Raw genomic sequence first — 23,876 nt, 5'->3', positions numbered from 1 at the left:
GCCTTCTTGGTAGACGGCAATAGGCAATATGATAAAGGGCTAGGAACTCAAAAAGAAGAGAATAGAGTTGAACTAATTCACCAAGTCAAAACAGAAAAGAAGAAAGAGAATAGCAAGTGCAAGGTGATGGTCTGGGAGAGAACTGAGAGGTCAAGGGATGGAAGGTCATGCGATAAACAAAGGGTGAGGTTGGGGAAAGGAAAACAAAGTGAGAGGCAGGAAGTAAAGAGATTATGGTCAGATTAGGGGATTTTGGAATTCTTAATTAAGGAAAGGTGGCGTGGTGATGATAAGGGAAAGACCATCAGACAATCATCTTTGTGTAGAGTAGGGTGGTGTAAAAGAGTAGGAAAGAGTAAATTCCACTGATATACTCAGCCCTAGGGCTAGTACTCAGCACCTAGAGGAGCAAGAAGGGAATTAAGGCAATTTTACAATCCAGGGAGATTATGGCCTCAGAGTCAATTCAATCTGTGCTAATTTTTAGTAGCCTGATGTCAAGGGTCTTTTTTTTTTAAGTGCAGAAGGACTTCACTAGGTTAACCCCTACATAGTATTTATGTGCAAAACCCTCTACATGAAGGGAAGGTTGGTGGCTGATATGGCACAACAGGTATTATGCTCTTCTGTGAATCAGATAGAAATGAGTCTTTCCTTCTCCCCAGTTTCACTTCTAATAAGCACAATCAATTTGTGCTGAGAGCACAAATCTGCCACTGGACATCCCTTCTGAGAGACGGGATGGATAAACCCGACTAGAATTCACTGAAGAGAGATATCTGTGTGTGTCTCTTCTCCCCCTTCTTTCCTTGCTCTCTCTGTTTGTCTGTCTTTGTCTATGTTTGGGATTTTCAGGTCAGGGATAACAGTATTTTTGCTTTACTTTTAGGTCTGCTGTAATCAACACTGAAGGAGCCAGGGGAAGTTTACTCTCCTATTAGACTTTCTCCCTACATATCTATAGTCCTGATTTCTAACCTTTTTGCTGTTGTGACACTCCAGAGTCACTTTATGGCCCTCTGCTTGATTTCATGGCACCTCTCCCTGCTAAAAGGGCTGTCTGGTCTGCATTGACTTTTTAAATTTGAGTACACTAAAATTAACATCCCTTGTGAAAACTGGAGGCAAACAAGGGTATCACAAGACTAGGGTTGGGAAAAAAAAAATTTTCCTGTTCTGATATGATAGCAGTAATTTTGATGTTTCATTTTATTTTTTAAGAACTGGATCCACTGTGAAATTAAGCTTCTCTATCTTCCCATCCTTAAAACTATGAACTCCTTAAAAAAGACTGCCTTTTTTTTTTTTTTTTTTTTCTTCTAAGCTATCAAGTCCCTGTGGTTTCCCTCAACTTGTTATTCTAACTTTTGGGCTATAATGGATGATAAAGGAAGGCCCTAGGCCATAGAAGCATCATGATGATAGTAATGTTATTAATATTAGTGTAATAATAATGATAATAATAAACCTTTAGGACTTACAAAGCACTTTACAAATATGATCTTACTTTATTTTTTACCCTGAGAGATAAGTGCTATTATCATCTTCATTTTACAGATGAAGAAACTGAGGAAGACAAAGGGTTAAACAATTTGCCTGGGGTCATATATTTAGTAAATGAGGCTGATTTTAAAAGCCAGTCTTCAATAATTAATGTATTGTTGGTGGAGTTGTGAATTGATCTAGCCATCTTAGAGAGTAGTTTGGAATTGTACCTAAAAGACTATCAAACTGTGTATATCTTTTGAACCAGCAGGGTCTGTATTCTGAAGATATCATAAAAGAGGAGAAAGGACTCACATGTGCAAAAATGTTTATAACAGCTCTCTTTGTGGTGGCAAAGAATTAGAAAATGAGTGGATGACTATCAATTGGGGAATAGCTAAATAAGTTATGGTATATGATTATATAATGTTCTATAAGAAATGATGAACAGAATGATTTCAGAAAACCCTGGAAACTGATGATGAATGAATTGAGCATAACCAGGAAAACATTGCACAATGAATTTGTACACAACAAGATTGTGTGATGATAGACTTAGCAATTCATCGATCCAAGGGAATTCCAATAAACCCTGAATGGAATGCCATCTGATTCCAGAGAGAAAACTATGGAGATTGAATGCAGATTGAAGCATATTACTTTCACTTTTTTTTGCTTTTCCTTTCTTGTGGTTTCTCCTTTTTGTTCTGATTTTTCTTTTACAACATGATTAATATAGAAATATGTTTAAAATGATTGGGTATATATATATCTCCTATATTAGAATTACTTGATATCGTGAGAAGGGGGAAAGTAAGGGAGGGAGGGAAAAAATATGGAATTCAAAAATCTTACCAAAAAATGAAAGTTGAAAACCATCTCTACATGTAAATGAAAAAATAATATGTTATTAAAATTAAAATTAAAAGAAAAAGCTGGTCTTCTTGATTCCAAATCTAGCACTCTAGCATATTCCTCAAATATTGAATGTAATGCAATATTCTTATGTTCCTTCCCTCCCCACAAAACAAAGGAAAAGAAAACCAATCTAATGGAAATAGTTCTAAGACAAAGATTTTGGGTTTCACAACTCTATTTTAGGGAGCACACAGTCCTAAGGATTTTGTTATTCTCGTTTCCCAGATGCCTTTGTAAAATTCCATCCTTGGATCAAAGATCTAGAGCTCAAAGGCAACTCAGAGGCCATCTATTGGTCTACTCCCTTCATTTTACAAATGAAGGAACTGGAGAACAGATAAGTTAAAATGACTTGTGCAAAATCACACAAGTTGTAAAACTAAGATGTAGGATTTGAACTGAGATCTTCTCAGTCCAGAGCCAGTAGCTATTTCCACACTAGTACATTTTATTTTAAATCTTGTACTTTCCTGACTCTGAGTCTTGCTTAACAGGCCCACATCTACCTAACAGCAATTATCAAATGAAAAAGGTATTGGTGTTAGAGCTGGGGTCACAGTGATTTTGGAGTAGGATGGAAAAAGAGGGTATGATATAATATCAAAATAAATAGAAGACCTAATCTCTTCCCTAAAGAAGCTTGTAATTCAATATTCTCTATTTCTGATATTTATTTCTCTCTCAGATAATTTATCATCAAACTTTAAACCTCACTTTGGTTTATTCTGCTCTTAATATTTCATGTTTTCTAAATCCTTATTTTCTACTGTTTCAGAAATTTCTGAGTAGGCAAGTCTTTCTCATATTTCATCTGCTTACCTTGATAAAGCAGCAAATTATTTATCTCATAGATTTCTTAGAATATAATTTCTTACTCTATTATGGTTATTTTAGAATATTATAATCCAGGAAACTTTCTCCAGATATCTTCACATCTCATCCTTTTCTCTCAACTCAACTTTAAGTTTTTACATTGGTTGTTCTGGTGGCTGCTTGAAATCCCAACTTCTTCCTTTTCTTAGCCCTTAGCAGCATTGCTTCTCTTTTCTTTGCTATTTCTACCTATATGTCTTCTTCACAGCTCATAGGCCCTGGTATCTTCTTCTTTCTTCTCTATCTCCCTCACTTTATAGACCTACTTTGCTGCCTTTGCATTCTCATCCCTTTCTCCTGGCCCTTTAACTCACTGCTAACTCTCCTAAAAGTCAAATCCAACTGTACTGCAACTACCTATACCAATAACAAGTTCTCTGCAAGTCTCTTCTCACTCTCTTCTCTGGGCTGTTTCATGTCTCAAATCGCCAGTCTTCTTCTAAGTCACAGACTGGGTGGGATGAAAGTCGAGATCGCCTGTTGGTCAGGGGCATGGAATATAAATACCAACTTGGGCTTTCTTTTCAGAATCTGTTTCTTTTAAATATAACCTCTGACAAATGGCTTCCTTCTCTCTGTGCCTCTTGTTAAGCAAATGAATAATGGGAAAACAATACCTTTCCTCCTCTGACTTCAAAAAGATACTAGATGAACTGACTTACTATGGGCATCACCTCATTCCAAAATTCCACTAGTGTCTAAATCTTTATGGCAGTACCAAAAAGCCTCATATCATTGTTCAACACCTAGTATAATATGAGACACCTCTGGATGAAAGATATGGTAGAAAAGTAAAAGTAACATTCTTCTTTCTCTAGGTTCTTAAGCTCCCTGCACCTGTTAATTTTATCCATATGGTTGGTCCATCTATTCCCCTCTAGCAAAGCTGAGCTGTCTGTGTTCATTCTTGATAGTCATGAACCACCAGTCCTATTACAAATCTTCTCCCACAAAATACTGGAGATGGTTTCTTTCATTGTGCCAAGAAATCTCTTTTGACCATCTGTAATCTATCCAAAGGCAACAGGCAGGAAATGATGTAAAGAAAAACCCCTGTAAAATGCAACTGGTGGCATTGCCCCCCCCTTCCATGCTCACTGCCAGGAACAGGAAGTTGCCTTTCTGGGGGACGTGGAACATCTGTGAAAGTTCTGAAAGCTGCTGGGCATCTGTCAGAAGCTAAATGTACTCAAGACAGATGCTCACAGAATTTGGTAACAAATGTGTGTGGCATACTATATTGAGTTTTTAAATTAAGGCTAAAAAAAACTCATTTAAAAAAACACCTAGCATCACCCAAATAACATTTTTTAAAAAAATCCAATCCCTAAAAACCCACTATACAATAAACAAACCTCAAAAACATTTCTTTCTGATGGCAAAGACCAATAAGACCACAATTTCAAACAGAGCAGATCTTCTTTTTTGCTCCAATCTAGCATTGCTGCTTTGTTCTATTAATGATGGTTTCACTATTTTTGGCACTCTTGGCCAAGGGTCTCAAGGTATCCTAAAATAAATACAAATATGAGGTACAAATGGAGTGGACTGCAGGTTCTAACAAATGAGAGCAAAGACAGGACAGCCTTCCCCAGCACACAGAAACAATAACAAATATGTAGACATTGCCAAGTGTTGTTCTGAAAATCATAAGGCATATGAAAGGAAGCAGAAGTCTCAGGATCACAGACATAGAACTGGAAGGGATTATAGAAGCCATCTAGTCCAACTCCTTCATTTTACAGATAAAGAAATAGGACCAGGGAGATGAAATGCCTTGCTTAAAAATCACAGAACAAGGAAAATGGTCATTTGAACTTGAGTCTCCCTTTCTCTAATCCAGATCTCTTCCACTATTTCACACTAGGGAGACAGAGCTTCAAACTCTGTGTCTGACATTTGCCATGTACCGTGTAAGGACAAACTCCCTTACTTCTCTAAGCCTCAGTTTCAGCATGTATAAAATGGGTGTAATAATAGTTGTTTACTTACCTCACAGAAAGGTGTAAAAAAAAAAAGTGCTTTGAAAGCTTTTCAAAGGCAGCTAGCCTTTGACACAGTGTATAAAGGAGCTAGACCTGAAGTAAGGAATATCTGATTTCAAATACTGCTTCAAACACTAACTCAGCTGTGTAATGGTAGGCAAGTCATTTACTTTCTATGCACTTCGGTTTCCTCAACTATAAGATAAAATACTACAATAAAAACGTCTATTTCCAAGAGTTGTTGTAAGAACCAAATGTGATAATCTATGTAAATTGCTTTACAAACCTTAAAAACACTATATAAATGCTATTTTTAAAAGAAAATTAAAGTTGACTCTATGTTCAGATTATCATCATTATTCCTCCACTAAGTTGAGGGGCAGAATGACTTAGAGAATAGGGAACTGTTCTCTAAGTCAGGAAGACAGGTTCAAATGCCTTTGACATATACTGGCTGTGTGATTCTGGACAAGTCAATGGCCCTCTCAGCGTTTCAGGCAATTCTCTAAAAGTACAAAATGTAGAACTAGCAATAATCTATGTTGATAAAATGAAGTTCCTCACATGAATCCCAATGAAATAATAGGTCCAGTTTGAGAGGGGAAAAACAAATGCCACTCCAAAACTGTGGTATCAATGTGGGCTTAGGCTCCCAAAATCTAAATCAGGAATATTCCTTATATAGCAGGTTCTATGAAATCGAAAAGGTTTCAAGACTGATGATGGGTCACATAGTATTACTCAGAATCACAGAATCTCCGGGTTGGAAGGAGTTTCAGAGGACAGCTATTCCAACTCATACCTGAACTGGAATACTGTTTACAACATCTCTGACAACCCATACAACCTCTGCTTTGAAGTAGAGGTCTTGAATCCTCTCATGATGAAGAAACTAACATCCTATTTCTGAACAATTCTCATAGTGAGGAAGTTTTTTCTTAGCTCAAGCCTAAATCTTGACTTTACAATTTTCAGTCAGTATTCTTGATTCTAACATCTGGAGACTTGCAGATCAAGGTAATCTCTTGTCCATAAGATAGCTTTTCAAAGACTTGAAGATGGCCATTGGGTCCTTCTGAGTCTTCTCTCAACTAAACTTCCTCAGTTTCTTTGGTCAATCCATGAATGGCATGGGCTCCAGACCTCTCACCAAACTGGCTGCCTTCCTTTAGATATGCTCCTGCCTCTTAATGCCCTTCCTGGAATGAGGAAGCCAGAAGCCAACACATCAGTCTATGAATAACGGCTAGGTTACAGGACATAGCAGGGATCTCATATTCTTGTTCTGGACACTGTGCTTCTCTCAATATGGGTTAGGAATACCTTAGCTTTTCCAGTTCCCATCAATCCATGAATGGCATGGGCTCCAGACCTCTCACCAAACTGGCTGCCTTCCTTTAGATATGCTCCTGCCTCTTAATGCCCTTCCTGGAATGAGGAAGCTAGAAGCCAACACATCAGTCTATGAATAACGGCTAGGTTACAGGACATAGCAGGACTCTCATATTCTTGTTCTGGACACTGTGCTTCTCTCAATATGGGTTAGGAATACCTTAGCTTTTCCAGTTCCCATCACATTTTGGTGGTTCATTACTACCCAGATTGTTTTCAGATGAACCACTATCTAGCCATATCTTCCCCATTTTGCACTTGTGAACCTGATTTTTTTGAACTCAAGTAATAAGATTTTACATTTATCCCTTTATTATATTTCATTTTATTTACCCTGTATCACCAAGAAGCAAAAAGCTCATTGCCAGGTTACCTAAAGAGTAACAAAATATCCAGCTACAGTAACACTCTTGAACACAGATTTCTTGACTCAGTAGGAAGAATGTCATTAAATAACAATCATTAAATAACTTGAGAAACTGAAATATTTATTATGATTACTGAGATAATTTTGAATAAAATAATAGCTTCTCTAATTCTATAGTTTCAAGTCTCATTGCATTTTGCACCAACAGCTACAATCACTGTTTGCTTACATATGATTTTTCTGCATCATTTCAAAAGGACCTCTGATTGTCACAACAGTCTGCTGATTATTAAAATCTATTTTAGGATAAGATGCAAGTTATGTGACTTGCTCATGGTCATCCAGTTAGTAAGTATTAGAAGTAGAACTTAAGTCAAGAAGCAGTAATTAAATATGTACTATTTGCCAGATCTTAAACTAAGTGCTAGAAATATAAGAAAAGCAAAAAATTGGGCAGCTAGATGTCTCAGTGGATAGAGCACCAGCCCTGAAGTCAGAAGACCTGAATTCAAATCTGATCTCAGACACTTAACACTTCCTAGTTGTGTGACTCTGGATGAGTCACTTAACCCCAAGAGTCTCAGCAAAAAAAAAAAAAAAAAAAAAAAAAAAGCAAAAAATTATCCAGCCCTCAAGGAGCTCATCATCTAATGAGGATTAAAATATGCAAATAACTATGAATAAACAAGATATATACAAGATAAATTGAAGGTAATCTCAGAAGGACAGTTTTCAATTCCAGTATTCTTAATATTGGACTGGCAGTTCTATGTGCATGACACCAGACAGAAAGAGAGTTTCTTAGAACATGCCATGTAAATATCAATGTTCACAGATAAGGTACTAGACAAGAGTTGGCAAAGCAGGATGGTATAGTGGTAAAAACCCTGGATTTGAGACTATCTGTGTGTCCACAGAAGTTGTTTAATCTCTTAATCTCTGTTTCTTCAGCTGTTAAATGGAGGAAAATAAAAACTGAATTACCTAGCAAACAGAATTATTGTGAAGTAGGTACTTTGTAAAATGTTATATAAATATGGTTATTATTATTACTAATGTTTCAATGATGGCAGAACTGCTGTGCCCCAAGCTGTCATGTTGATTTGCTCCTAGTTGCAAGTAATATATAGAGATGATTATTTAATAGCATTAGAATATCTGCCAGTATCCGTTACTTCAGTTATCTCAGATATGGAGGATAAGTTAATGAAGTCCATAAGTAATCCCCAGGTTGTATTTCTGTTAATACAAGTATATCCTACTTTAAATACTAGTTGCATTCTGTTCCTATGTTCATTGCTGAGATGAATGCATGGTTCAAGTACAGTCCTCTCCACTAAAGATTTCTGGTCAAATTGAGGAGACAAGATGTACACAAGTAAAATAGAGTTCAAGACAGTACATGATTGAGTGTCCAAGTGAGTGACATAAATAAACTGTAAAATGACTTTGGGGAAATGAGTAGAGGCTGGAATAAACTTCCCAGCTTGTATCTCCTTAAAGAGAAGGCTTTTTTTTTTTTTTTTTTTTTTTTTAGAAAAAGCCCAATTATTACTGCTTCCTCTACAACTTCAGAAATTGGTTTATATTTGCTTTGTACATTATTTTGTATTCATTTATATGTAAGCATAATGTTTTCCCACCTAGAGGGTGGAACAGGACAGGAATTATTTTATTTTGATTTTGTATTGCCAACTCCAGGTATAATGGCTGGCATACAGTAAATGTTTAATACATATTGAGTGGTTAAGAAGGCTTTCTGGAAGATACAGAATCTGATCTCAGACCTTGAGGGTAGATAGAATTTGGACAGGTGTAGATGAATAAGAAAAGGTATTCCACCCAAGGGAAACAGCATGAGCAAAAGCTTGGAGATAGATATAAGCATGGCTTTTTCAGGAAGCAGTGAGACCAGTCTGGTTATATTACCAGTCTGAGGAATATGGTAGTTATAGAGCTAGATGGGACCTTATATATCATGGAGTGTACTCTCCTCATTTTCCATTTGGAGAAATAAATCCAAAGAAATTAAGATATTTGAAAAAAAGTCAAACACCTGTTGTGAAGCTGCAATTTTTCAGGTCCTCTGATTTCAGATTCTTGTGTATTTACCATATAACCTTGCCTTACTGTGAAAGAAAAGATGGATGGGGGTCTATTATAAAAGGACAAGAAGCTAGGATGAGGAGTTTAGACTAGTTTTTAGGGACAATATAGAGTAGTGGAAAGGGTATTGTACTTGTAGTCATGAGATACTAGCCAGTGATTCCACTGAATCTCAAGTTTCTTCATCTGTCAAATGGGAACAATAACACTTATACCACTCATGTGAGGTTTAATTATACATAAAAGCAGCTATTACTGTTGATCAACAGAGTGTCATTAAAGATTTTTGAATCGAAGAGTGACATGATAGGGAAATTAATCTTGAAGTTGTATATGCAGCTGGTTGTAAAAGGAAGAGAAGGGAGATAAGGAACACAGTTTGGAAGATCATACAAATGTAAGAAGATAAGGATCTGAATTATGAGGATACCATGGAAAGAGAAAGAAGGAAGGGAGTAAATCATTTAAAAGAAAGAAGAAATAGGACTCAGGGAATGACTGGATAAGGGGATAAAGAAAATGTGTAAAGGTTCTAAGGTTTCAGATAATCATACTTCCCATACTTACATAAAGTTATTTCCCAACAAAAATAACCCTGGAAGATATGAAGTACCAAATACCCCTGCCTCAGAGATATTAGGTAATATACTCAGGTTCATACAGTTTATATGAGAGCTGAGACTTGAATACTCTAAGACTTCTTTTCCTCCAGGATGTACTATATCTCTAACTTGAGTGCCAATGTGAACAGGAATAACAGCAAAGGAAATAGGGAGGTCGAGACTGGAAATGCATTTGTATGGGGCTGAGGGGAAACAAAAGAGAGATGAATTCTTTAATTCAGCTTAGACATCCTGACAAAAAGCAGCAATATATTTAAGCAGAGAAAGGAGGCAATTTAGTGGACAGAAGACTAGACTTGAATGAGAGACTCTGGGTTGAAATTTCAGTTCTTTAGTACTGAAAGTAACTTAAATTTTCTGGACCTCACCTTTGTTGAGAAAGGTGGGGTTCAGCTATATGTCCTCTAATACTTCTTCCAACCTTAAAACTATACGTCTACATTATCATACACAGCTGGAAAAAGGAAACTATGAAACAAAATTAGTTTACTGAAAGAAATGAAACAAAAAAGCAGAAGGTCAAAGTACTAGGTCTTAGGGAGTAACCCCTTGAAGGAAAGAGGCATCATAAGAGGAGTCAGCAAAGGAGAATTTAAACACACACACACACACACATTTATTTGGCAAATTCAAATTTCAACGTGCTAATGCAGCTTATGATTTAGAGAAATCCTATTTTAAATCCTTCTGTAAAGCAGGTAATCATTCCTTTCACTTATCCTTTATATAAATCTGGATTTTCATATATTGAGCTTACTTAAATCAAGGTACACCTGCATTTTTAATTCTCTTCCATCACCTAGCTTTTTGTCTTTTTAATTTTATATCTCTTTCCTGCTCCTAGCCTGTTCTGAAACTGAAGGTGGTAAAGAAGGTTTGCACTAAGTAAGAGCAGCATAAAGTATACATAATCTAGCAACTAATCAGATGGAATCACAAACTTAAGAAGTGGAAGGGACCTCAGTGACATTTAGGCCAAAAACTTCATTTTACCTATAAGGAAACTAGAAAGCATAAGAGACAGGCTCAATACAGATATTAAAAGAAAGAGACAAAACTCTAAAAACTATTCCTCTACTTCCGAATCTAATACTACTTCCCTTATGTCACAATGAGACAATATCCCAAACATCCCAACATATCCACTGCCTTCATCTCCCTTGACCCTATTCCTGTTACTTTGAGAGCTAGAGAAAGATGTGTGAGGGGGGGGGGAGATAAAGATATAGGAAGGAGAGAGACAGAGATAGATAGAAAGAGATTAAAAGAATGAAAGAGAGAGAGAGAGATGGAGAGAGAGAGGAAGAAAGAAATGAAGGAGGAAGGGAAGAAGGAAGTGAGGGAGGGAGGTGAGGAGAGAGAGAGAGAGAGAGGGAGAGGGAGAGAGAGATTTTTCTGAGCTATGTTTTAGTTTACAATATTTTATGCCTTGGTTAGTGAAAAGTTCAGTGTGAGGTGAGAGTTGGGTCATTAGGCAAGTCATGATAAAATTCTAGGTTTCCAGTGGCCTTGAAACCTTAAGGCTCCAAAGTCCCATAACTGAGGGACAAGCAAGTAAAAATCAGCTTCCTGGATATCTTCAACATAAAGAAGATCCAACTCACTTCCAGTTGATCAATGATGGACAGAAACAACTACACCCAGAGAAGGAACACAGGGAAGTGAATGTAAATTGTTAGCACTACTGTCTATCTACCCAGGTTACTTATACCTTTGGAATCTAATATTTAATGTGCAACAAGAAAATGGTATTTACACACATACATTGTATCTAGGTTATATTGTAACACATGTAAAATGTATGGGATTGCCTGTATCGGGGGGAGGGAGTAGAGGGAGGGAGAGGATAATTTGGAAAAATGAATACAAGGGATAATATTATAAAAAAAATTACTCATGCATATATACTGTGAAAAAAAATTATAAATAAAAATTTTTTAAAAATCAGCTTCTTCCACCTCCCCTATGTTTTCTACCAACATCCTTCCCTGAGAAAGCCATCACCAATTCATCCGTGAACTAAAGACTGATTATTTATGAAATTCACAAGATCCCAAATTAATCAATTAACTGAAGTCTGTAATCACTGAAATTGAAAATTACCAGATTATATAATTCTCATACAGCAATAGTAATTTGGACCTTTTCTCAATCCAGACCAGCCTAAGGAATGTTTTCCATTCACATAATCCTTGAGACACATTTGACCAGTATATCTCTGACAACAAAAATTTTCAAACCTCCCTAACAAGTGTTTCAGAACTTATGGAAAGGATGGTCCTAATGTGATCCATACTAAAAAGCCATTCCTATTTCATTTTTTAAAGGACATCATCCCTCAATGTGAATACTTATAATCCCAGTGCCAAAAGGGAAATTGAAAAGCAGCCCAGAAAATGTTAAAAAGGAAAAAGAAAGGAGAAAGAGAGAGAGAGAGAGAGAGAGAGAGAGAGAGAGAGAGAGAGAGAGAGAGAGAGAGAGAGAAAGAGAGAGAGAGAGAGAGAGAGAGAGAGAGAGAGAGAGAGAGAGAGAGAGAGAGAGAGAGAGAGAGAGGAGAGAGAGAATCACTGTAGATAGATGCCCCTGGAGTTGCTTGGCAACCATCTTTTCTAACACCTTCTTTCAAAAAAGGAAAGGTTTGAATCAGCACCAAAGATTTCATTCAAGCCAGTCCCCTGCCTTTAAAGGCTCTGAAATTAAGAGGGTAAGAAACACCTTTAATGAAAGTATTAGGGAACGATAGCTAAATCCTTAAAAATTCCTTGCCCATCATGAATGTTTTAGTATGTATCCCTCAAAAAAAGATCTCCTTTGGGATAGAGATAGGCAAGAAAAAGAGAAAGGAAAAGGCCATTCAAACATGACTACATTTCCTAAAAACAATGTTGACTGTAGAACTTGAAGGAATTTCTCAAGGGAAAAGGCAGTGAACCTGAAGAGCCAAATTCTTCATTACTGCTGGAAAATTCTGTTGGGTAATTGTAGACAAAGACAAAACTCTTGACTCACAACTCTAAACTCTACCACTGAGGAGAAAAAGACTTCATACCTTTTGCTCGATATGTTTACCCCTAAGGCATAATGGGACTGAAAACTGGGTATAAAATATTTGCAAAGGCTATGCAGTTGTCCTGCTTCACCTCATATCTCTCTGTACTACTTTCTTATTTTAAGGCAGATTGATTGATGCATAGAACTGACTTGGTTTACCAAGTCTTCTATTTGATGTTCGTAGCTATATATAGTCTGGGTGACTTGGAAGGTGCAGGGGAGAACTTGATGTGGTTTGGAATAAGGAAGTGTGCCATCTGATCGGATAGTTGAAGTGATGCTAAGAGTGCATCACGGGATCTCATACCAGATTCAATTCAATACTAAGGATTCTTAGCAACTTATTAAGAATTGCTCATGGTTTCTGTGGCCTGCTTTTGGTGGCATTCTCAATAGAAATTCTCTAGAAAACTCATAGCCCAATGACAGACTGAGTTCTCTTTTTTATTTCTGGTAAACACAAAGAGTCACAGAGGCAAAAGACTTGATCAGCACAAGTGACAAGAAGTCTGCGTTCGAAGGAAGGATACTTGTATCTGCACTCCAGCTCTAGTTAGTTACTATAACAAGTGATTTAACCTCTCTGAGGCTTAATTTCTTCATATGTTAAATAATATGGGGTCACAAATATCTATACTGCCTACCTCAGGGTTCTTGTAAGGGAAGGAGTTTATAAACCTCAAATTGTACACGAATATGTTACTGAATCAATCAATTTAATAAGCATTTATAAGCACCTACTATGTGTCAGGCACTGTGCTAGGCACTAGAAATATAAAAGCAAAAATGGTCCTTAACCTCATACTTTAATATAGACTGCAAACCACTTATAGCTCATTCATATACATACAATTGATTCATCCTTAGTAGACTAGACATGTCTTCAAACATCAGGGAAGACATGTCTTCAAACAGCTGGCTGCTCAAAGTTCTTCACTGACCCGTCCATGGCTATAGAGCTGAAAATCATCTGAGACAGGTTTTGAACATAGCTTTTCCTGGTTCCAGGTCTAGCACTCTATCCCAAGCTAGAGTTCAAAGCTTTGCTTCTCCTATTTACTATCTATATAACCTTCAGCAAGTCACTAAAGTACCATTTTTTCTCACTTACTAAAGTTTCCCAGCATTATAGCTCATGGTACTTCTGCTATCTTGCTTTCTGGCTCTATAACTTTAGGTAGTACATAGTAAGATAGTAAGGATTTGATTTCCTAGAACTTTACACCTACCCTAAATCTAATGAAACCAAACTGGAAAGACAACCATTCCATTTCCCAATCCAGATTAATTAAACATATATACTTGGATAAATCACTATCTTTCTCTCTAAATCCACTTGTTTCTAACTTTTCCATTTATGGTACCCGTCAGTCAGTCAGCTTGTATACACCTACTATGTGCCAGGAATTGTATTAAATGCCATTCTTTCCAAATTTACCTACATTTGGAATCTAAGAACTATGCTTGAGTCTTTACTCTCTTTCATATCCCACCTTCTGTCACACTGTAGCCAGTTATCCCAAGTCTGATTGAATCTTCCTCCTCACTATTTATTACTTATTCCCTTTTCTCTCCATTTTAATGTAATTGAGACCTTGACGTCCTCTCAGCTGGACCAAGGCAATAGCCCCTAAGCAACTTGTCTTGCCCCTACTCAATCTCTTCTTTTTTATTCCATCATTCAGAAAGATAAATGTATATTATTAACCCAGATATTAACATATTATCACACATGACTATTTCTTCCCTTTTCTACCTCTTAGAGAAGTTTTAGCCACTTCCTATTGCCCCAAGATAAAATATAAGCTCTTCTATTTAGTATTTACAATCTGGCCCATCTTCCTAGGCTGACTTCACATTATATTCCCCAGCCAACTTTGTTATTCCATGTACATAATATTCCATTTCCTATCTCCATGCCTTTTTACAGCTTGTCCCCCATGCCAAGAATGCATTCCTATTTCAACTTCATCTCTTAGAACCCTAAATTCAGTTCAAGGTCCAATTCAAGTCCCTTCTTCTTTTCCAAAAGACTTTTCCCTTATTCCTCTACCCAGAGTCCCAAGCCCAAATTATCACTTTGTATTTATTTTTCATATATCCTATATATTCCCCTATCTGCTGAAATTTACAGGAGAATGTAAACTTCTTGAGGACAGGGACTATCACTTTTGTATGCATATTTCTAGCAAATAACACACTGCTTGGTCCATAACAAGCACTTAATCACAATTTATTGATCAATTGGCTGATAGGTGGTATGAAGGCAGAATGGGGCCCTTGGAATCAGGAAGGACTAAGTTTAAATTCCACTCAGTAGCTTATGGTATGTAACCCCAGTCAAATTACCTAACCTCTTTTTAGCCTCAGTTTTCTCATCTATGAAATGGGGATAAGAACAATATTTCTTTTATACAGTTGTTGTGAGGATTAAATAAGGTAATATATGTAAAGTACTTTGCAAACCTAAAAGTGTTATATGAATGCTAGCTATCATTTATTATGATAATAATTGTTATTATTGATTGGCTGTGGTCAGTGTCATCAGCTAGGACCCAGCTAAGCTTCCATGACTGCTCCGGGACAGGATCTGATATACTCCAACTTGACTTTACAACAACTAACCTCTCCTGATGCCAGATGATTTTGTCAGAGTTCTATTCACTGCTAAGATGTCATAAGAGGACTCCATTTGTGCTCTACAGAAGCAATGGTATCAATCATCACTGATACAGTCACTACTATATACAAAGAGCCTATGACAAAAATGTTTATATCTTCTTTATCACATCAGAGATATGATACTGCTTTCTTCTTGCCTTTACAAGTGCTTATTTGATTAAAAAACAAAACTAAAATGTACCAGTGCCTACAAAATCTTAGTCACAAAATTAAACTGAAAAATAACAACTTTACCCCAATTGCCCAATTCCAGTAGTGCCTGTCTCATTCATTATACTTGTAGAAGTCTTCCTTGGATGAGACAGGATGAATTGTAAACTCTAGTCCTAAAGGTTAGTAGATTGAGATTTTGCTAAAATGAAGGAAGAGGGGAATTCACAGGCTTCAATTTCAAGCACTAATTCTCTACCTGTTCTTATAGCTGCAATTGACGGTCACAGTCATTAACCTGACTGTAGCATTTAGATCTGAGTAGGTCCCAACAAACCTATTCAGAGATGGGAAGCCTTTGGTTAAAAGGGATTATATATAAAGACAGGCTATTATTGTGACTAGTGCCACTATTATATAACTGCTTCTGAAGGCCAAAAACATCATAAATAAAAGGTTAGCCAAAGATACATAAAAACACACACGACAATATATAAATATCAACCATACAAAAAGGAATCCTCTACGCCTTTCCCTCTAACCTTTTAAATTCAATTCTGAAGAAGCAAACAGCAGGAAACTGTGAAACCTTGGACTGAAGGAGGTGAACATGAACTCAAAGCCTTCGATAACAATGTAGTCCACTTGACACCAAGCACAGAAGTCTTCAAGAATCTAATCCTCTCCTGTCCTTTATCCTTTCCAAGCCCACAGGCAGCAACCCAGACACCAGCCTCTTCTCTGCCACAGGCATCATCATTTCAAATGAATCCCAAGTGTAATCAAACTCCCCAGAGCAATAGATGTGATTCTAGACATGCTTAAATACATGTACAAACTCTTAACACTTTACAAGCTGAATAGCTACAGGTTTAGCTGGACCAGATTTAGACCTAGATGAGAAGTTAGAACTCATCTGACTCAATACTCTGATTTTACAGATGAGTTAACTGAGACACAGAAAGGTTATAAGTGAAAAAGACTAGATTTAAACTCAGATCCTATGACTTCAATTCCCAATCCCTTCCACTGTATTAAGCTGCAAAGGGAAGGAATATTTTGACATTAAAAGTCATACACAATGAGTATTAACCTTCTTAAATCATTTAAAAAACTGGTATTATGGGATTTAAAAATGTTTTCATCTCTAATATTTCTTAGAGTTCTATATCTAGAATTTGGTGACCTGAAGAGTTAAGATGACAAATAACTACTTGTGGTTAGAATACTGCTATTTGCCAAAGAGAAAGATTAAGCATAGAGTAGGTGTCATTAATTTCACTAAAAGTGGTTTAACTCCAACTACTGACCAAAAGCCCTTGTTATTTTAAGTTCCTAGAAGACAGAGGGCATGCTTTATAATTTTCTGTATCCCCAAAAGTGCCTAACACAATTCTTTTAGTATAAAAGCATAGTATAAACATATATATTTGATAAGAGACATCTACAATTGGGCCCAGTAGCATGGAACCTTAGATCAACAATTAAATACATTACAGCATTTTATTATGTTACCATCTTTCTAACAATATTTTGCCATCTTGAGCATTAAGAAAACACTAGGTATTACATGACAAATTGAAGGAGAGTCTGCACAAATCTATGGAAGGAAGAATTCTCATAAATTACATAGGATGAAAAGGATGAAAAAGTTTAACTTGTGCTCAGCAGATACTACAATATACTTTAACAAAATGTGTGTCCACCACATTATGAGGAAGAAAAAATAAAAAAATCTACCCCATCTTCTTAGCATAGGAACCCAGGCATGTCAGAATATTAGGAAAGCATTAAAAAATTGGAAGTGCCTTCAGAACTAACCACAGGCAATTGTGATTTTGTTTTTCTTTTGACACTGGCTTTGACAACTGTGATCATTCACTTTTGATCAATTAGGATCTGATTACATAGTCTGTGAATTATCTAAGCCCTTTGCTTCTTCACATGGTCTTTTCCTTGTATTTTCTGGGCTACTCGATAACATCTCTTCACCCTTACAAAAAGCTAGACAAAAAAAGTAAGAGCCAATGAATCTGAAAAAAAAAAAAAAAAACCCACAAAAAACCCAGCTAATTTTGCCAAATTTAGGAGTTTGTGGAAAAAAAGGCTCAATTGAAAAAGACATTGAAATTAATGGCTAAAATAGGGATATCTGGGTAATCTTGGATATCACTTATTTTGGTCCCCATTATCATACATAATTGCCAGCTGCTTGACCAATAATAAAGGAAGGTAGTTTGTAGCTTTCCATAAATTTATATTACTTTTCTCCTTTCTTTCTTCACTGCTCATTGGCATTTCAAAAAAATTGTCTTCTACTGAGAAAGCTATAATTCATTTTCTTCAAGTACAAGACTTCAACAATGTGTTCTCATATACTTTAACAACTAAAGCTCTCCTCAGGTCCTTTGTACCCCTTCTAAACTTTAACTTTTGCTCTATTTCCAAGGATATTCAAATTAATTCTTTTTCTCTCCATAAACAGATTCAGCCCAATTCCACCAATATCTCAAGAGAAAGCAAGCTCTACAGTCACAGCTAATATTCACTGTAGAATAATTCTACACGGCCTGAAAATTGGTCATTTTCCACAAATTTACCTACACAGCATCTGGGAACATTAATATATAAACTACTAACACAACAACCCTCACATCCTAAAAAGGAAGGCATTTCTTTCTATGAGTTTCCTAGTTTAAAAAAAAAATAATAATAATAATGGTTCACTGGGTATTTTCTAAGCCTCTAGTTCCTATAAAGAATTCTGTAAACTTTTCTTGGCTATACATTGTAAATTGGTTAATCTCTAGTGTTTGATAAAACACTTCAATGACTCTTTACTACATTTACCTAGTTTAAAACAATAGAAATTGATCATTTCTCTCTCTCTTCTCACCTCCTTCCCCTTCCCCTCACTCTAGCAAGCTATACATTACTGACTTGAAATTGTGGGTTTTCTATAAAGATAGATTTGCTGAGGTTTTTCCTTGTCCTACCCCCTAACACCTTCTCTTCCTTCCTCCCCTCCCCCAATTAATGACACAGAGTAATAATTCGCAATGAAGGGAGCAATGTGCAGTGGAAAATCTTGGCTCTGTAGAGAGAGAGAACCTGGGTTCAAATCTGATTTCTGGGGCTCAGGACCCATGTGACTTTCAGTAACTTTTTAAAACATTCTTAAGTTCTAATTTTATTACTTATAAAATTAGGGAATTAGAAGACATGGCTTCAGAGGTCCCTTCCTGTTTATGATCCTAAGTAGTTTATTAAGATTTGTTAAAAGTTAACTAAATAGTATAAACAATATAAACACCTCTACCTTACTGAACTGGAATTATTTTTAAAAATTAAAATTAAGAAAAATTTCTCTAAAATTATAATAAAGTAAGGTACTCAATAAGAGGAAAACCTTTCATATTAATTGATTTTTTTCTTTTACCTAAGGTGAAAAAGAGTCTTTTTCATAAAGTACCTAACATCTGATCCTGGATAAATACAAATATGTTTACTATTCATCAAGATAAAATTGGTAGCTGAAAATGAGTTGCTTTTAGAAATAACTTTCTATCATAAACAAATTTCCTCATGTGTCAAACGCTAGATTTCTGGGAATTATGTTCTTATCTAATCTCAATGATTGATTTAAATGACCAACTAACTCATCAAAAAGGTCACAAAATATATGACTGAAATTTGAATCCACACCCCTAATAGCCCAAAGTCCAGTCACAAACTCTTGCTAGACAAACAAGACTATATTGTATACAAGTAAACAAGAATTCCTGGCACTGTGAAATTTAATAATTACAGGATACATTTAACATAAAGTATAGTTTGTCTGTTTTTTTTTAATGTGAATGTATTATTTTCAAAGGAAGAAAAATATGTTCTTTCAATGACATATCTCAGACACAGTATTTAGTTGCTGCATCTTTTGAACTTGAATAAGCCAATAACATTTACAGACAATATCATACATTTAAAATGAAAATCTGATCTGCCAAATATTCCTTGCCCATGCTTTTGGTTAATTCCGGAAATATTAATAATAATTATATCAAGACTTTACATCAGAAATCTCAAAGCAAACATTTCATCCATTATGTACAGTTAGGAAAGAGAAGCTGAGAAAGATTAAGGAAGGTGTGAAGAGAAAAGGGCAATATTTCATAATTCTAAACATGTATTTGAAATGTCTATAAGAACACCCAATATTTACCAAACCAATGGCCAAACAACAGGGAGAAATGATTATTTAACACTATCATACTACCTGCCTTCTGAGTAATTCAGTCTATAAAATGGATATCAAAGTCTGTGGGAAAGTATCTATCAGTTTTTACAATTAAATTACAATTACTATTTCTCATCTCCAAACTTTATCCTATTAGGCCATCACTATTCATGTCCAAAGTTTCTTCAAAGATATCCTTGTTTTCCTCTGACTCCATGTATAAATCTATATTGATACAAATACATATATGTATAAATATACATATATTATATAATTTGTGAATATGTAATAAACATACAGAGGGGTCTTGCTTTAACTCTATGTTACAGGATCTTATTAAAGGTGACACCATAACAATGAAGCTCTTTGGATACTTTTGGCAACTATACTTTCTTGAACTGGGTCCAAGACAGATCTGTAGAATGCTACATTCCATACTATAGTGAGTCATGTTTTTAACATATGTGCATTTCTTAGACATAAAATAAAACATGCACACATATCTACACCATTAAACCTCTTAGGAATCCATTACCACAATACTACAAGGCCTATAAGCAAAAGGGATATTAGAACCCTTACTTGATGAATTTCATAATTTATACCATATATTGACAACAGTAAGTGTCAATACAAATGTAAATAATCAAGCAATAAGTCTTTTTATTTCTACGTGACAAATAGCCTAATGAACAGGATTTACCATTAGTGATGTCTGAAGAAAAGAGTGCTCTCTCTCTTTTCTCAGAAGGCTCAGTATCACATGGAAAATGTATGAGAATGAGAATTTTTTTGGGAAAAAAATTTGAGTCTGGACATTTTATTTCAGAATTAGCTACCCAGTCACTGAACTCCATCTAATACTTTCCCTGTATTATGACCTTTGTTCAACTTAATTTAAAAGGCCCTTCCACAGCATCTCATGCTCTATCCTAAGAAAATTCCCTGTTGCTTCTGGTCTTGAGCTCTTAAAGACCTTAAGAGTTTGAAAAAGAAAAGGAAATGCTGGTGTCAATTTCCATTGCCAACTAGTAAGGTCTTCTAACACAGATAAGCTGACAGCACCTAAGTCTTCTTAACATAATTCTATCACTCACACCCTAAGTGCACAGGTTGAGATGCTGCTAATGTATTTGGAGGCAAAAAAATTTTTTTCTTTAAAATGGAATTTTATTCTTTACATTTAGTTAATAATCAGAATGCCAAAGTTTAAATGATGCTAAAGAATTGTCCCTCTATGTGCACAAATTTTATTCTCCAAGTTCTCTCCATGTATGAAAATCTTTTTCTCTGGAGAGTTAGAAAATAGATTGAACTTATAAACTTACATGCTGTTCTCAGGTGCTAAATGCTTATTTTTACTATATTTTTCCAGCTAGGGGCAGCTAGGCCTTGGTGGTGGTGTGGTATAGTGTATTTTCCCAAGGAATACCTCCTCTTTGGGCATGGTCCTTTGGTACTCTTATGGATTCTGCTGAAGGCTTTTTAACTTAGGGATGCTACTGTGCTGTTTTCAACCATAGCATTTCCATATCTTCCTCCTTGACTCTTGCCCATCCCATTCACAAGATTTCATGTTAGCTCACTGCAATACAAACAAGTCCATCCTGCTTAGCTGAAAGTTGCCTTTAGAGTTTCCATTTTGGAATACACAGGCCACAGCTACATATGGCATGCTTGTATATGATAACAGGATGTGATTTATTTGTGACGACCATGTGTGTTCATATGCACGGCACCAGCAGGTTATCCATTGAGGCCACAGCCTCACTTGCACGTTATTTGGTCTGTGATGACCTACTCACTGTGTCCCATTTCAGGTACTGTACTTCCATGCCAGGAAAACATAGACGGAGAGGAGGTGAAGGCATACATGCTTATAACCATGCTCACCACATAATGATCTGTGACCAAATGCAAATTGTACCAAATGTGAACCTCTTTAAAGACTTGCCATGTACAATTGTTTTTGATGGAGAGCAAAGTAGCAGCAGAAATTACTGGACATGTGGGGTCAATTAAATGGATGTGAATTTATCTAATTTAACTAATGACTTTTAAAAAATAAATATGTTTGAGGATGGTACACTCATTGTATATCTACATATTTCTGCATCAAAAAAAGGGCAATGTCCATTTGAGCAAGAATTACAGATATGCAGAAGGAAGTCCAATATGGATACTAAGTGAAGTATAGTAAACTTCTGTCTTAAATAGCCTTCCTCCCCCCTCTAGTTGTATTTATACTTTGAAGGAAGTTATCATGAAGGGATAGTCACCTGGGCGTGCTCAATTTTTGACAAGCCTTAGTCACTCTGTAACCTAGCAGAACAATTCACATTATATTAGCTATATCCTGTGAAGATTCTGCCACACACACTACCACTAAAATGCCAGTGGTTTCACTTACCTTCTTTATTAAGCCTCATAACCTCCCTGCTTTTTCCACCCTCTTTTCCAGCCTCTTCTAAATCTACATCTGCAGATGAAAAGCAGAAAAAAAAAAAAAAAGCCAAAGTCAAGGGGGAGGGAAGAATGTTTATTTGCAAACATTTATATGAATATATATATATATGAATATATGTATTCTATGTACTGCAGAGGACAACCATTCCAAAAAATTAAAAAAAAAAATCAAAATGGACAATGCAACATTTGTATCCCAAGTGTGGGTTTCCATCTACCTGGCCCAGATAGGTATCTCCCCCCTCCCCCCCTCCAAAAAAAAAAAAAAAAAAACCAACCAAACTGTGCAAGCAGCAACAGAGTAGCCCTTTAAACCTATACACGGCAGGGCTGTAAAAGCCCACCCAGAGGGCTGCGGTGGGAAGCCCGGGCAGCAGGCAGGCAGGCAGGCAGACAGACAGACAGACAGACGGACGGACAGACAGCGTTAGCAGCTGGGCCGATCTCTATGCACGGAGGATCTGTCTCTATGTGTATTTATTTAGAGAGAGAGGGAGAAGCATGGAGGACACTGGGGGCCACTCTCTCTCTCTCCCCCACACACTTTTTTTTTTCCTTTCTCCCGGTGGCTCTAGGTGAATGGAAAGGTTACAGGATAATAAAAGGAGGAGGAGGCGGCGGGGTTCTTACTGTCGGAGCAGTGTATTTTGGCGGCGTCGATCCAGGAGGACCAGGGTTTGCCCAGAAACGCCTCCGGACTGGGCACTTTGCGATCCAGTGTCGCCATTGCTCTTCCTTCTTGTTGCTTTTCCCCTTTTCCTTCGGCAGCAGCAGCCGAGAGACACGGGATTCGAGAACGCTCCGACGTCATCTTCGGAACGTTCCGACATTGAGTGTTCTGAGAGGGGGAGGGCAGTGGGGGGAGGAGGAGGAGGAGGAGGAGGAGGAGGAAAAGAGAGGGAGGAGGAGGAGGGGGAGGAGGAGGGGGAGGAGGAGGAGGAGGAGGGAAGAAGGAGGAGGGGAACGGGACGGAGGAGGAGGAGAAGAGAGGAGAGGAGGAGGGGGAGGAGGGGAGTAGGGGAAGGGGGGGAGGAAGAAGAGGGGGAGGGATGAAGGAGGAGAAGGGGAAAGGGTGGAGGAGGAAGAGGATGAAGAGGAGGTTGAAGAAGTGGAGGACCAGAAGAAGAGGAGGAGGATGAGAAGAGGAGGAGGAGGAAGAGGAGGAGGAGGACGAAAAGAGGAGGAGGAGGAGGAGGGGCCGTCGGGCGGCCGGGAGCCAGCTCCGCTTGCAGCCCCGACGGCCGCCAGAGGCAGTAGAGAGACGCGCTGCCTGTTAGTGCCTGAGACAGCAGCTCCGGGAGGTGCTTGCATTGGCTGGGGGGGCTGGGGGGAAAGGAGGGGTGGGGGGTTGGGGGTGGGGGAGACCCAGGCTGGAGTGCGTCTCGCGGCGGGTATTGCTTTTGCTGCTGCTTGCAAGCAGCTGCCGCTGGCCTCGTCGCGACAAATCTGCGGGAAGCCCCGGCGTGAGGGGCGGGGAGGTGGGGGACGGCTGGGGCCCGGCGGAAGAGAAGTCTTTCCGGGAGAGTTTACAACGCGAGGGAGGA

The 23,876-nt window shown here is 37.3% G+C and overlaps 1 protein-coding gene across 6 annotated transcripts in view; it reads right to left on the bottom strand.

Annotated features, from left to right (window-relative positions):
* Nucleotides 1-23,212, bottom strand: part of ATXN7L1 (ataxin 7 like 1) — a 241,256-nt gene extending 218,044 nt beyond the window's left edge. For 3 of the 6 annotated variants that reach the window (XM_074268379.1, XM_074268381.1, XM_074268382.1), the window contains exons 1-2: nt 22,963-23,210; nt 22,277-22,345 (exon numbers count right to left, since the gene is read on the bottom strand). In XM_074268379.1, coding sequence (XP_074124480.1) covers nt 22,277-22,345; nt 22,963-23,143 — 250 coding nt within the window. In that variant the 5' untranslated portion in view covers nt 23,144-23,210. Of the gene's footprint in view, nt 1-21,671; nt 21,771-22,276; nt 22,346-22,962 lie in introns of all 6 variants that reach the window. The other 3 variants (XM_074268377.1, XM_074268378.1, XM_074268383.1) reach the window with 2 other exon arrangements.
* Nucleotides 23,213-23,876: the final 664 nt, after the last annotated feature.

Source organism: Sminthopsis crassicaudata, chromosome 5 (assembly GCF_048593235.1).
Source record: "Sminthopsis crassicaudata isolate SCR6 chromosome 5, ASM4859323v1, whole genome shotgun sequence".
Classification (NCBI taxonomy): domain Eukaryota; kingdom Metazoa; phylum Chordata; class Mammalia; order Dasyuromorphia; family Dasyuridae; genus Sminthopsis; species Sminthopsis crassicaudata.
The sequence above is the reverse complement of the archived record's forward strand: the minus strand, read 5'-3'. Positions and strand labels throughout refer to the sequence as shown.